This window comes from Suncus etruscus, chromosome 15 (assembly GCF_024139225.1).
Source record: "Suncus etruscus isolate mSunEtr1 chromosome 15, mSunEtr1.pri.cur, whole genome shotgun sequence".
Classification (NCBI taxonomy): domain Eukaryota; kingdom Metazoa; phylum Chordata; class Mammalia; order Eulipotyphla; family Soricidae; genus Suncus; species Suncus etruscus.
Window position 1 is genome coordinate 65,839,212 of NC_064862.1, and position 15,897 is coordinate 65,855,108.

The 15,897-nt window shown below is 43.8% G+C and overlaps 1 protein-coding gene across 1 annotated transcript in view; it reads left to right on the forward strand.

Moving 5' to 3' along the window:
• Positions 1-7,131: 7,131 nt before the first annotated feature.
• The window catches only part of OTOA (otoancorin), a 93,511-nt gene continuing 84,745 nt past the window's right edge, over positions 7,132-15,897 (forward strand). Inside the window, exons 1-5 of the mRNA XM_049788154.1 lie at positions 7,132-7,213; positions 7,529-7,557; positions 7,648-7,678; positions 7,794-7,821; positions 12,384-12,471. Coding sequence (XP_049644111.1) covers positions 7,132-7,213; positions 7,529-7,557; positions 7,648-7,678; positions 7,794-7,821; positions 12,384-12,471 — 258 coding nt within the window. The remainder of the gene's footprint in view (positions 7,214-7,528; positions 7,558-7,647; positions 7,679-7,793; positions 7,822-12,383; positions 12,472-15,897) is intronic.

Here is a 15,897-nt window from a genome sequence, read left to right on the forward strand (position 1 = left end):
TCCCTTTGTCAGTGTTACACTGGAAGCCTGATCACACTTGGCCCAAGCAGTATTGCATGGCCATCCCCACACACTGATGCACACAGCTAAGTATCAGCTGAATATCCTTGGGTCCAGTCACACAGTTGGGTTCCAGTTGTCATAGAGCTGTCTCTCTCTCTCTCTTTTTGGGGGGTTTCATACCTGGCAATGCTTGGGGTTGCTTCCCATTTACTACTCTATGTTTGGTGAGATGAATCCCGGACTCATACATGCAAAGTAGACAGGACAGACTTATGCTTTCTCTTTGGATCTTGTGCTTTTAAAATAGTTATTTAGATGGAAAATTTAAGGCCCAGGGTGTCCAGCTTTAAAACTTTTTTATTGGGCCAGAGAGATAGCACCGAGTAGGGTATTTGCTGACCCAGGACTCATAGTCTCATAGTGGTTTGATTCCCAGCATCCCATATGGACCCTGAGCCTACCAGGAGTGACTTCTGAGTTCAGAGCCAAGGGTGGTTCCTGAGCACTGCTGGATATAACCCCAAAACAAAACAAAACAAAACAAAAAAAGAGAAAACTTTCCTGCTTTTGTACTTTCATCCAGGACTTATTCTGTACTGATGCTCCCCTTGGAACTCTCTTCCTAGAGGCAGAAACTAAACTCCCCTTGACTCTCCCCATTGAGATGGAGATTTGGGATTTCCAGCTTAATGTGGGCCCTTTGGAACTCAGGGCTGCCCCCAACCCCATCCCTGTGACTCCTATGGTTTTGTGCATCACTTTTCTCCCCCCCCCCCCCAACTCATAAGCAAACCTTGGAGCCATCTAGGACCTTTTAGTTCTTTGATTTCTCACACTCCATCTGTGAACTCTGCCTCTTCTATCATTCAGTCCTCCCTGTGGCTTCTCAAACCCAGACTGGTCTCACCATGTCAGCTCCACAGTAGGCTGTTTTGTCTTGCATGCATCCAATCTGCTTCTGCTCTTCATCATCCTATATGATTCCCTAAATTCCAGGAGTGATTCCTGACCATAGAGCCAGGAGTCAGCTCTTGAAAATTACTGCAGTTAGCTGCAAGGCTCGCAAAGCCTGCAAAGCTGCAAGGGGTGGGAAGACCCGGCTGCGGGGTGGGGTGAAGTGCCCACCCAGGGACCCCAACATGTAGCTGCTCAGGAGAGAAAGAAAGGAGAGAGAGGTAGAAACTAAGTATCCTTTTACTGTATTGCAGTCTGAAATCTGTCTCTGTGGGGTGGGGAGAGAACAGAGAATGAAGGAATGAAGGGATGAAGGATAGAGGCGGAGCAGGCAGCATCTTGGGTCCAGACCCTAGCATCAGTGGGCCCACAGGCTCTGCTCTGGTCTTTTTTTTGGGTTGGTCTCCCAGTAACTACCAGACTCTCCCTCCATTTTCTTTTTGTTTTTGGGCCACACCCAGTGACACTCAGAAATTACTCCTGGCTATGTGCTCAGAAATCGTTCCTGGCTTTGGAGATCATATGGGACACTGGGGGATTGAACCACGGTCCATCCTAGGCTAGCACTCGCAAGGCTGACGCCTTACCGCTTGCACCACCACTTCGGCCCCCAGACCCTGCCTTTTATACTTTAGGGACAATTGTCAGTTGCAGGGTGGTGACGTGTCCCAGTCCAACTGCCAATACAGGGGGCTGTGTGACCAAGAGGCGTGCCCAAGTCCAATTTCAAGGGCGTGTCCGGGGGGCACATTCAGGTCCAATTACTATTACATCGACAATCCCTGAGCACAGCTATATGTGGCCCCAAACCCAAACCAAATAAAATAGAGACACATTTAATATATAAATGACATTCTTTTGTTTTTTTGTTTTTTTGGGGCCACACCCATTTGACGTTCAGGAGTTACTTCTGGCTATGCGCTCAGAAATCGCCCCTGGCTTGGGGGGGGGACCATATGGGACACGGGGGGGGGGGGGTCGAACCGAGGTCCATCCTCTGCTAGCGCTTGCAAGGCAGACACCTTACCTCTAGCTCCACCTTCCCGGCCCCGAACTAATGACATTCTTAAGCTCTTTACATTTGCAATTTCCCTTTACTTTAACATTCGAATCCCCTTTTTGCATGATTCTAGCCATTGCATGGTTCCTCCCTCAATTCTGACGGAAACATCTCACTCAGGTGTGTGCTTCAGTTTCATCTTTTGGGGTATTCCTTGCTCACACTCCCACATATTGTAATTTCTCTCTCGAGCTGTTCTCTGGAGTGCGTATTACTTTCTTTTTTTTTTTTTTTTTTGTTTTGTTTTGTTTTTGGGCCACACCCGGCGGTGCTCAGGGGTTACTCCTGGCTCTCTGCTCAGAAATAGCTCCTGGCAGGCACGGGGGACCATATGGGACACCGGAATTCGAACCGGGATTTGGTCCTGGATCAGCTGCTTGCAAGGCAAACGCCACTGTGCTAGCTCTCTGGGCCCGCGTATTACTTTCTTATGCCATGTACTTACTTGGAGATCTGGTGATTCTGTATCGTGCTTGCTTCAAAATATTTTCCTTCCCTCCCTCCTTTCCTTCCTTCCTTCCTTCCTTCCTTCCTTCCTTCCTTCCTTCCTTCCTTCCTTCCTTCCTTCCTTCCTTCCTTCCTTCCTTCCTTCCTTCCTACCTTTCTTCCTCCCTCCCTCTCTCCCTCCCTTCCTTCCTTCTTTCCTTCCTTCCTCCCTTCCTTCCTCCCTCCCTCTCTTTCTCCCTTCCTTCCTCCCTCCCTCTCTTTCTCTCTTCCTTCCTCCCTCTCTCCCTTCCTTCCTTCCTTCCTTCCTTCCTTCCTTCCTTCCTTCCTTCCTACCTTTCTTCCTCCCTCCCTCCTTCCCTCCCTCCCTCCCTCTCTTCCTTCCTTCCTACCTTTCTTCTTCCCTCCCTCCCTCCCTCCTTCCCTCCCTCCCTTCCTTCCTTTCTTCCTTCCTCCCTCCCTCCTTCCCTCCCTCCCTCCCTTCCTTTTCCTCCCTCCTTCCCTCCCTCCCTCCTTCCCTCCCTCCCTCCCTTCCTTCCTCCCTCCCTCCCTCCTTCCCTTCCTCCCTTCTTCCCTCCCTCCCTCCCTTCCTCTCTCCCTCCCTTCCTTCCTTCCTTCCTTCCTTCCTTCCTTCCTTCCTTCCTTCCTTCCTTCCTTCCTTCCTTCCTTCCTTCCTTCCTACCTTTCTTCCTCCCTCCCTCCCTTCCTTCCTCTCTCCCTCCCTTCCTTCCTTCTTCTCTCCCTCCCTCCCTTTCTTCCTCTCTCTCTCCCTCCCTCCCTCCCTTCCTTCCTTCCTTTTTTTCCCTCCCTCTCTTTCTATAGTCTTTTAAGTATTGCTGGGCTTTGTTCTGGGATGTATTCCAGTTACTGAGGGATACTTGGCCAAGGATTGAGCTTACTACTTCCTGTAAATCGAGATGTTTGCACTCAGGCTGAGTATAGTCCTCTGGCCCACATGAGCTACAGGCCTAATTCTTTCTAGTGGTGGGTCTTCCTCTAGTCTCAGATGGTTTCTTAGATGCATAACTTTCGGCTATTCAGCCAAAAGAGGAAAGGGGTCCTTAAAATCTCCAGAACTTTATTTCTGTCAACTTCCTTCTCTCTAAAGCAGTCGTTTTTAGGGAGGGGGTACACCTGGAATGCTCAGGAGTTACTTATGGCTCTGCACTCAGGAATAACTCCTGGCAGTGATTAGGGGGGCATATAAGGTACTGGGATCGATCTAAGGTTGGCCTTATGCAAGGCAAGCACCTTACTCTTTGTACTATCTCTCTAGTTCTCCAATAAATTCTATTTTCTTTTTTCTCCCCTCTCTTTGTTTTTGTTTTTGAGTCACACCTGGCAGTGCTCAGGTGTTATTCGTGACTCTGTGCTCAGAATCATCCCTGTCAAGCTCAGGGGACCATATGGGATTCTGGGGATCGAACCTGGATAGACTGTGTGCAAGGCAAATGCCCTATCTGCCTTGCTAGCGTTCTGGCCCTCTCCAAAGTATTCTTGCTAGCGAATTTGAGCTTCACTAAACTCAAATTTAGGGAATTTTATTTCCCTAAATTCCCCACTACTCTCCCCCCCAACAATATCTGCATGGTCCTCCCTGTGCTGGAATTAGCCAGTTCAGATGGTAATGAATATATGCTTGTTTGTTTTCCTTCCCTTAGGAGTTCCAAAACCTTTGTTTCTTATGTCTTGTTTTCTCATTATTTAGGCTTTGTTGTTATTGTTTGGTAGAACCTGTAGTTTTCAGGGCTTATATCTGGCTCTCTGTCAGGCAGGAATCATTTCTGGTGGGGCTTGAGGGACCATAGAGAATGTTAAGAATTGAACCTGGATTGACTGCACATAAGGCAAGTGTCCTCCCTGCTACTCTCTCAGGCCCCACCAGTCCTCTCATTGTTTAAGCAGGAGAGTTGGTCTACTACCAATTACTCCCTTATACGTAGGAGCAACATTTTTCCACTTGTTCTGTCTTTATTGATGAGTGACTTGCTAGACAATAGATATACTTGTCTAACTGCGACATGTGTTAACCTCTCATATGTTATTGACGTATGGCCTGTCTCCCGCTATTAAGATTGGAAACACGCAGCCTTTACATGGGTATTTCTTTTAACATCTCTGGGTGTAATACCTATGAGCAGAATTCCTTGATCACAGAGATCTATGTATTTCACTTTATAAGATCTTCTTGCCTTAGAGGTTTCTGAGGTGGCTGTACCAACAGTGCATAAGAGTTATCATTGTTCTTTAGCATGACCCATACCAGCCTTTTTGGTTTTTCTGGAGGACACACCCAGTGCTACTTGGCGGCACTTCTAGCAATGTGCATGAGGATTGGTTCTGGCTATGCTGAGGGACCAAGGTTTGAACCCAGACCTCCTTCATGCAAAAGATTCATCGCTTTTAATTTCTTTCATCTCAGCCTTTTTAATTTCCCGTCATTCTAATAGAGTTTTTTTTTTGGGGGGGGTCATACCTGGCAGTGCTCAGGGGTTACTCCTGGCTATCTGCTCAGAAATAGCTCCTGGCAAGCACAGGGGACCATATGGGACACCAGGATTCGAACCAACCACCTTTGGTCCTGGATTGGCTGCTTGCAAGGCAAACGCCGCTGTGCTATCTCTCCGGGCCCTCTAATATAGTTTTTAACTGATGTTGCACCAGCTGATGGACCAGCTAAAGTGTAAAACGGCTGGAAGCCACTGGCCTCCTATGGAACTTCTTTTTTTAAATTAATATCTTTATTTAAACACCTTGTTTACAAACATAATTGTGGTTGGGTTTCAGTTATGTAAAGAACACCCCCCTTCACCAGTGCAACATTCCCATTACCAATGTCCCATATCTCCCTCCTCCCCACCCCACCCCTGCCTGTACTCTAGACAGGCTTTCCCTATGGAACTTCTTAAACTTTTCCCATTTGCTACCCCCTTCTTGTTCAAGAAATGCCCCATAGCAAGCACTGCGAGAAACTCTTGGATTCATTATGTGGTCGATTTTGAACCCATGTTGGTGCTTTGTGTGTTGTAAACCTATTATTATTGCCAAATTTTCTGACTTGTGATCCTGTTACAAACAGGGTCACTATACTAATTATACAAATTTCACTGAAATTGAAATTTACGTAATTTGTGGTTTCTTCCCCTCCCACATATGGATTGTTTATTTTATTATTACTGACCAATAGAAGTTCTTTTTAAGATTTTGATTGTCAATAGAAAAATATATAGGGGCTGGTGAGGTGGCGCTAGAGGTAAGGTGTCTGCCTTGCAAGCGCTAGCCAAGGAAGAACCTTGGTTCGATCTCCCGGCGTCCCATATGGTCCCCGCAAGCCAGGGGAAATTTCTGAGCTCTTAGCCAGGAGTAACCCCTGAGCATCTAACGAGTGTGGCCCGAAAAACCAAAAAAAAAAAAAAAAAAAAGAAAAGAAAAATATATAAAAGTACTTGTTATGAGTGTTTTTTTTTTTTTTAAATATGGGCCACTCCTGGTGGTACTCAGGGGAATACAACAGTGTTGGAGATCAAATACAAGGCCTGGCATGGAAACCACCCTCTTGAGCCCTATGCCTGCCCTTCCATGTTCCAGAGTCCAGGTTTCAGGGATCTCTGATTCTACTACTTGAGACCAGAATTTCTGTCTGTCTTCAAAGCATGTGCTTCATATCTTTGAGTTATCCTTGGCTCCCACGTTCATGCTTTGTTGTTGTTGTTGTTGTTTTGATTTTGGGGCCACATTAGGTGGTGCTCAGAGGTTACTCCTGGCAGGCTTGGGGGACCATATAGGATTCAAGGGATTGAACCTGGGTTGGCCTCATGTAAGGCAAATGCCCTCCCACTGTGCTATAGTTCTGGCCTCCAACTTCATGCTTTTCATGACTTCTTTTTGCTGGGTTGAGGGAAACTGGAGAGATGTGAGAATATAATGAGGTCATTGTTATGTTATTATGTTATGTTATGTTATGCCAGGTTATTGTTTATGAGAGAAGTAATTGTCCATTTCCTTGTATAGGAGCAAAGCACTGTATGCTAAAGCTAAACTCAGGATGTTCTGGGGCCCCGTGGCAGCTTCATAGCCAAATGGGCAATTGGTTCAGTGCCAGGACTGACCAGTGGATTTTATGTTGCTCCAGCTCCTGTGTGGAAGTCAGGGGTGGAGGAGTACTTGGGCCATCAAGACAGTGTTTGGGGTTTCTAGGGTCACACCCAGTGGTGCTGGGAGAACCATGTAGCGCTAAGAAAAGAACCTGGGTTGAGCACATGCCAGGCCTCTGCCTAAACCACTGTACTATCTTTCAGCTCTGAAATAGTGGCATCTTAGACTAGTCTTGTGGTCTTGAGTAAGCAAAGTAGATAGAATTTAGGAATTAAATTAAAGAGCTGGAGTGATTGCACAGCAGGTAAAGTGTTGGCCTTTCATGCGAATGGCCTAGGTTTGATCCTTGGCATCCTATACGGTCTCCCTCCTTCCCTGATTCTGCCAAGAATATTCCCTGAACACTGGTGGGTGTAGCCCCAAATCAAAACTACAACAAAAAAGTTTATTTTAAAAATACCTTACCAAATTCTTGTTCAATTATCTCTCCCTTTTGTTTTATTTTCTGAATGTTGTTAAATATATTTTAAAGATACAACTGAAATCGCTTCTGTGCTGACACTAATGACAAGAAAATGTCTCAGTTGCTGAGGACACATTTGCTCATTTTCCTGAGCTATGCAGTGGCCAGTCCTGAGGTCCCACCATCCACACAGGGTAAGTCTGAGGTAGGAACCACAAGTCACAACTGGCCCTGCTTGCTTGAATCTCAAAGACTGTTGGTGGGGCTCAGTGGGTGAGTTCTGTGAGGCAGGGGCACATATGTGCCTATGTAGGACTTTTAGTATTCTAACAGAATTCCCAAGTAAGATTGTCTTCTACTGAGCCTGTGTGGCCCTGAGTATAATTAAGATTCTAATTTACCTACATGTTGGCTTCCTTTGGAAAGAGGGGCTACCTTTTTTCCTCACCCCATTTCCATTTTTGAAGGGCACACAATACTAACTCCATACAATGATGACTTTCTTCCAGATTTACCCCCATTGTTGCAAAAAATGGCCGTGAGTATTCCTGTTCTTTTAATCAAACATCCCTCTCCTGTGGCTGCCAGCCTTGCATGTTATACTTGATGTTATCTCTTTGCCTTTTAGGAAGAAATAATAGATGGAAGCTATCTGAATGGTAATGTCCTCCCTCTCTGCCACTAAGAATTTTAAACAGGATGCATTTGTGATCTCGCTGGAATGATTCTTTTTTAAAATTATTTCTTTGTCTTTTCATTTCATTCCTGTTGTAGCATTACTGGATTTCCTGCACTTTCAAAGGTAACCCACTCTGGGAGGGGAGGAAAGGGAAGGGGTAGGTTTATAAGAAACTTTGTTTTTTTTTTTTTTATTTTTGGATCACACCTGGCAGTGCTCAGGGGTTACTCCTGGCTCTATGCTCAGAAATCGCTCCTGGCAGGCTCAAGTGACCATATGGATGCCGTGATTCAAACCACTGTCCTTTTGCATGCAAGGCAAATGCCTTACCTCCATGACATTTCTCTGGCCCCAAGAAAAAATTTTTATAGGGATTGTACCCAGTGGTATATTAGAAGGACACCCCCAACAACGTCCAGGTTATTGTTCAGACATGGTAGTGTTGGGGGCCACTGGTACTATATCTGGCAGTGCTTGGGGATCCATGCAATGTTGGTTGGGAACAAACTCAGGGCCTCACATATGCTTGGCATTTTTTTCTGCCATGCAGACTCACATCCCAATCCTTCTAGACATTGGTAATTGAAGCCTTTCAATTGTTAACAAGTCTTACATGTTCTTTATTAAAAAATTAAGGGGGGAGCCCGGAGAGATAGCACAGTGGCGTTTGCCTTGCAAGCAGCCGATCCAGGACCAAAGGTGGTTGGTTCGAATCCCGGTGTCCCATATGGTCCCCTGTGCCTGCCAGGAGCTATTTCTGAGCAGACAGCCAGGAGTAACCCCTGAGCACCGCCGGGTGTGGCCCAAAAACCAAAAAAAAAAAAAAAAATTAAGGGGGGGTCAATTAAGTTATGTGGGTTTTATTTTATTTTATTTTTTGGTTTTTGGGTCTCACCTGGCAACGCTCAGGGGTTATACCCGGCTCTATGCTCAGAAATCACCCCTGGCAGGCTCGGGGGATCATATGGGATGCCGGGATTCGAACCAGCGACCTTCCGCATGCAAGGCAAATGCCTTACCGCTGTGCTATCTCTCTGGCCCACGGGTTTTATTTTTTATTTTATTTTAGGCACAATGGTTTATAATACTGATAATCACAGGGTTTCACACCCACATTTTTCCAACACCATATTCTCCACCAGAGTCATCCTCCCCTCTAGTTTAAGCTAAGTTCTGTAGACCAGTTTTTAGGCTGTCTGGGCTATATGTAGTGGATCCATTTGTTCTCCCAATTTTCTTTCTTTTTTTTTTCCAAGTGGTTAATATTTTTATTTAAGCACCATGATTACAAACATGTTTGTAGTTGGGTTTTAGTTATAAAAAGAACACTCTCCTTCACCAGTGCAACAGTCGTACCACCAATGCCCCCATACTCCCTCCCCACCCCTTGCCTGTATTCGAGACAGGCATTCTATTTCTCTCACTATTATTGTCATGATAGTTGTCAGTATAGTTATTTCTCTAACTGTACTCACCACTCTTTGTGGTAAGCTTCATGTTGTGGGCCGGTCCTTCCAACTCTCATCTCCATTATCTCTGTATATTTTCTCCCAATTTTCATTCCTCTTGCCTCCCACAATTAAGTGGTCACTTAATAATCTATTATGCTGTGACAGTAACTCTTATAAAAGCAGGACTAGAGAAGACGTGATAATGACCACAAAAAGATACAATACTGAAAAAAATTCAATGCCAGAACTGAAAAGTCACTTAAGTAACTGAGCATAGGCATATTATATTGTATTATATAATTTGAATTTATTTACATTGGTTAAAATCACATAGCAATCAATCATCAGAAATTGACTTTGGGCCCGGAGAGATAGCACAGCGGTGTTTGCCTTGCAAGCAGCCAATCCAGGACCAAAAGGTGGTTGGTTCGAATCCCGGTGTCCCATATGGTCCCCCTTGCCTGCCAGGAGCTATTTCTGAGCAGACAGCCAGGAGTAACCCCTGAGCACCGCAGGGTGTGGCCCAAAAACAAACAAAAACAAAACAAAACAAAAAAAACAACAACAACAAAAAAAGAAATTGACTTTAATGGACATATTTATAATAATAATAATTTTTTTTTTGTTTTTTGGGTCACACCCGGCAGCGCTCAGGGATTACTCCTGGCTCTATGCTCAGAAATCGCCCCTGGCAGGCACAGGGGACCATATGGGATGCCGGGACTTGAACCACTGTCCTGCATGAAAGGCAAATGCCTTACCTCCATGCTATCTCTCCGGCCCCAATGAACATATTTTTGATAATTCCATTTGGAATTCTTTTAAATTTTGTTGGAACAAGTAACCTGAAAAAAATTTGCCACATGCTTGTTAAGGGGGTAGGCTAGGGGTGGGAAGGAACATGGGAGCATTGGTGGAGAGAAGGACATAGCTGCTGGTGGGATAGGTGTTGGAATATTGTATGCTAATAATAATAATAATAATAATAGTAAATCAATGTCTTAATTTAAAGGGAAAAATCAGGTCTAGAAACACACTCATCTTCATAAGTTCCTTGAGGTAGAATCTTCTGTTATCTCACTGGACAGAAAAATGAAACTGAGGCACAGGGAGTGAATCAGGCTCACAGGAAGGAAAGTGATGGAGCTAGGTGTGTGTAAAACAGCCTGGCTCTCAGTGTCATGTTTCTCTACATAGACAGACCAGGACTAGTTCTGGGGCTCTGGGGCAAGGTAGTGGTGGTGTAGAAGGACAGTGGCTAAGAGAAATGTGTTAAGTTTTAAGAAGGAGAAGCATCAGTGGTCATGGGATCTCATGAGAAAGACATCCAATCAAGCTCAAATGAAAGATTTCCCATACACACTTGAAGAAAATTTAGAGTTTCCCACACACATTTTGGGGGGGGGTCACATCCGGCAACGCTCAGGGGTTACTCCTAGCTCTAGGCTCAGAAATCGCTCCTGGGGGCTGGAGAGATAGCATGGAGGTAAGGCATTTGCCTTTCATGCAGGAGGTCATCGGTTCGAATCCCGGAGTCCCATATGGTCCCCTGTGCCTGCCAGGAGCAATTTCTGAGCCTGGAGCCAGAAATAACCCCTGAGCACTGCCGGGTGTGACCCAAAAACCACAAAAAAAAAAGAAAAAAAAAAGAAAAAAAAAAAGAAATCGCTCCTGGCAGGCTAGGGGGACCATATGGGATGCTGGGATTCGAACCAATGACCTTCTGTATGAATGGCAAACGCCTTACCTCCATGCTATCTCTCCGCCCCCCCCCCCCCCCCCCCCCACATTCTAAGAAAATTTTTCTAAGAAAATTCCAGTTGAGTCTTAGGGCTATATAGTTTTTCAGGTTAAGCATATTAGTTACTTATCCACCAGTTATCTACTTGTTAACCCATTTTAGTATTTATTTATTTATAAAGACAACAGGATTGAAGAAGGCCATGTATTTGTTTATGGCAAGAGGGTTTATCTTATCTGTCATCACTCTAAGCAAAAGATCAACTTATTACCTTTTTCATGATAAGTACTATAGTGTTGATTGGATATCCCATATTTGTTAAATCTCTCATGTGTCATTGGCCTTTGGATTCATTTCCAATTTGAGACTGTTAGGAATGAAACTACACTTTCTATATGTTGGGGATGATTTTAAGCACTTGACATGTGTGTTAAACTTATGTGATAATTATGACACTATGGACACTGATTTACTTGACATGTGGAAACAAATTAAAGTCTCACAATTATTAGCCAAATGATAAGGAAAGAGAAACTGAGGCACACTAAAATGCAGTGGATTTCCGGCAGTCTCAAACTTAGTGGTAGAAAACTAGGATCCCCAACTCAGTTTTAAACTTGTTCCCAAAGTCAGGTTCCCTTTTTGCCTATAAATCTGCTTTTTAATATTTTTGGGTGGAGATTTTGGGTCATTCCCAACAGTGCTCAGGGACTACTCCTAGGCCAGTGCTTGGGGATCATTTCCTGTGGTGCATAGGGTGCAATGTTGGAATTCGAACTGCAGTTGACTGTGGAAAAGGCAAATGCTCTAACCCAGGGGTCTCATACTCAATTTACCTGGGGGCCGCAGGAGGCAAAGTCGGGGTAAGGCAGGGGCGCATAGGGATTTTGCTTACTGAATATTCGCAATAAAATATCGCATTAGTAAGAAAAAAATCGCAAAAAATCGCATTATACATTTGCTTACCCCGAATGGAACTGCTCGGGGTATGCGAATGTTTAATGCGATTTTTTTCTTACTAATGCGATTTTTATTGCGATTATTCGGTAAGCGAATAATCGCGAATACTGCGATATTTGAATGCCAGCCGCGGGCCACAAAATGTTGTACGAAGGGCCGCAAACGGCCTGCGGGCCGCGAGTTTGAGACTCCTGCTCTAACCCCTGTCTTGTGTCACCAACTCTCCCATAAATCTACTTATTAAACTTTGTACAGCAAGGACTTCCTCCCCAATCCTATCTGTGTGGAGGGTGGTTCATCTCGGTGAAGTGTTACGGGAATTTAAATATTGCACCCAACTGGAAAGGTAATAGTTTCTGATACTTGAGGGCAGAATCAGAATCTTGCTTGCCTTTCTGCAGGTCAAGCACCATTTCTCCCCTGCACACTGAGCCCCTAGCCTGCATGCTTAGGGTCACCGACATCTCTGGGACTCAGCTGTTGGGCGGCCTAGGGGACCCTGGCTCCCTGACTTTGTCTGTCTTTGATCGAAGCTCCCAGGAATGGACGGCAGAGCTGACCCACAGAGTCCTGGACTATCTAAATTCACGTGATGTGGTCTTCACCATCTCCAGCCTCCAGGTGTGTTCCAGACCTTCAGGCTCTCTTCTCAGTGCTCAGGGATGTAAGCTCAGGGAAATGAGACCTAGAAGAAATGTATGATGTGTTCTCTTCAGTTTTCCTCTTTTTCTTTTTCTTTCTTTCTTTCTTTCTTTCTTTCTTTCTTTCTTTCTTTCTTTCTTTCTTTCTTTCTTTCTTTCTTTCTTTCTTTCTTTCTTTCTTCTTTCTTTCTTTCTTTCTTCTTTCTTTCTTTCTTTCTTTCTTTCTTTCTTTCTTTCTTTCTTTCTTTCTTTCTTCTTTCTCTTTCTTTCTTTTCTTTTTTCTTTCTTTCTTTCTTTCTTTCTTTCTTTCTTTCTTTCTTTCTTTCTTTCTTTCTCACTTTCTTTCTTTTCTTTTTCTTTCTTTCTTTCTTTCTTTCTTTCTTTCTTTCTTTCTTTCTTTCTTTCTTTCTTTCTTTCTTTCTTTCTTTCTTTTTTTCTCTCCTTTCTTTCTTTCTCTCTCTCTCTTCTTTCTTTCTTTCTTTCTTTCTTTCTTTCTTTCTTCTTCTCTCTCTCTCTCTCTTTCTTTCTTTCTTTCTTCTTTCTTTTTTCTTTCTTTCTTTCTTTCTTTCTTTCTTTCTTTCTTTCTTTCTTTTTTCTTTCTTTCTTTCTTTCTTTCTTTCTTTCTTTCTTTCCTTCCTTCCTTCCTTCCTTCCTTCCTTCCTTTCTTTCTTTCTTTCTTTCTTTCTTTCTTTCTTTCTTTCTTTCTTTCTTTCTTTCTTTTTTCTTTCTTTCTCTCTCTCTCTCTCTTCTTTCTTTCTTTTTCTTTCTTTCTTTTTTCTTTCTTTCTTTCTTTCTTTCTTTCTTTCTTTCTTTCTTTCTTTCTTTCTTTCTCTCTCTCTCTCTCTCTTTCTTTCTTTCTTTCTTTCTTTCTTTCTTCTTTCTTTCTTTCTCTTCTCTCTCTTTCTTTCTCTTTTTCTTTCTTTCTTTCTTTCTTTCTTTCTTTCTTTCTTTCTTTCTTTCTTTCTTTCTTTCTTTCTTTCTTTCTTTCTTTCTTTCTTTCTTTCTTTTTCTTTCTTTTTCTTTCTTTTTCTTTTTCTTTTTTTTTTTTTTTGGTTTTTGGGCCACACCCGTTTTGACGCTCAGGGGTTACTCCTGGCTATGTGCTCAGAAATCGCCCCTGGCTTGGGGGGACCATATGGGACGCCGGGGGATCAAACCGCGGTCCTTCCTTGGCTAGCGCTTGCAAGGCAGACACCTTACCTCCAGCGCCACCTACCCGGCCCTCTTTTTCTTTCTTTCTTTTCTTTCTTTCTTCTCTCTTTTCTTTTCTTTTTTTTTGCCACACCCTGTAGTGCTTACTGTAAGTAAGCCAGGCTTACTCCTGGCCCTGTACTCAGGGATTATTCCTCGGAAAGGTTCAGGGGACTCTATGGGATGTTGGGAATCAAACTTGGGTCAGCTATATGCAAGGCCAGTACCATAACTGTTGTGCTGTCACTTTGGTCCCTCTCCAGTTCTTTAGTTTAGTTTTGTTTTGGGGCCACTCTAAGTGGTTCTCAGGGATTATTCCTGGCTCTGCACTCAGTAATCATTCCTTGCAGTGCCTGGGGCACAATATGGATTGCTGGGAATCAAGCCCAAGTCAATTTCCTACCTGCTATACTATTGCTCCAGGCCCCTCTCCAGTTTTTGAAAGTACCCCTGGCTACTTTCAGTTAGGGCTCTTAGGCGGAGAGGTGGTATTTTAGAAGAGAGGCTGTTACAGGAAATAAACACTCACACAACAACTCAAAACATTTGGGTTATTTCTCAGTCAGAGCCCCAATGAGGGGAGGGGGAATTTAGAGAGGAGAGGAAATTGTTGCCAAAGGTCCCCCAGGGGCCCAGTTCCTTGTGCTTGGGTTGCTTAGTCAACATCGAGGATGTTGTACACACATGGTTGCAACAGCTCATGTGTTCTCCAAGGCAGGGCAGGGACAGTGGGAAAGGGGAAGTGAAGTTTGGTGACTTCCCTTTGCAGAATGTGTCGCATGCTTTCATTTCCATGGCTGCTAGCATGTGATCACAGCATAGCACAGAGGAATCAGAGGAGAGATTTTCTAAGAAGGCTGCACCCAGATGCCACACGGGTGGAGGAAATCACTCTAGAGTGCACCTGGCAGTATGATTATTATGGATTAGTCAAGAAATAACTATCTCCTGGTTCAGTTGTACCATAAACAAACCAGGGTACTAGCATCTTAGCAAATGGTGGTGGGTATCTGCTTGGGAGATCACGGGGGCTTGGTGGTGACTTTGGCCCTTGGAAACAACAGACTCATTTGAATGACCCTTGATTAGAGTGTTCTACCCTGCCTTAGCTTTGACACTATGAACAGTATAGAACCCTGAGGATACATTGATTCCAGAATGATTTTTCAATTCAGCTGAGAGGTCATACTATTGATACATGTAGCTCTGATGTGCAGGGTAGTGTTTCAATCTTCACTTAATGTGTAATGAAAATGAGATCAGTTAGTCACCATTCAGGGAAGAGCTGGACTAAGTAAGAATGCTGGTGACTTATCCTTTCCCAGAGACCCCCACAAGCTGCATTCTTTCTTCTGTTGTTCGATATCCTAAGGAGAAGCAATGTCTGCCCATTTCTCTCTAACATAAGAGAAACCCATGAAGTGTCTATACCACTTCTCTTCATAACTTCATAATCACTCACTTAATAATGACTTCTATAGTGTCTATTTTTCTGCCATACACAGTACTAGATCTAGGAAGACTCAAAGAATGGGTAGTTCCTGTGATTCCAACATGGGCCACTGATTCTATGGGAAGAAGGGACAATAAATATTCAACTGACTCAGGAGAGAGAATTATGAATCAGCCACTCACCATGTGCCAGGCATGACTGAACAATCGTACACCTTACTTAGTTTTTGTAACTCTCTGGTTTGACTCATGTCTCTATTTTTTCAGCAGAGTTAGCACTAATTTATATGGATAAATAAATGTGCCTTAGAGATACAATATCATATCTTTTCAAAGTATTCATTGCCAGATCACCAACACCCTTGTACAGTCAGCTAGACTAATCTTAGGAGGGGGCCTCCCTCACCCCCTGATATGTTCAATCTTGTCTGAGTTTTGCAGCTATCCTGTTTGGCTTCCTTATGTTCCACATATGAGTGAGAGCCTCTGGTATTTTTCTCCTTTTACCTACATGATCCCTTCTGGTTTCCTCCAAGTTGTCACAAAAGGCAAGATTTCATCTTTCTTAATAGCCGAGCAGGACTGCCTGGAGCAGTGAGCACAAAAATCTAGCTGTTCATCTGTCATTGGACAACTGAGATGTTTCCAAATCTTGGCTCTTATCAATAATCCTACAATAAGTGTTAGTGTGTTCCTTTATGTTTTTTTCAAATGAGTATTTCTATGTTCTCTGGATAAATATCTTGAGGTGGAATGGATAGAT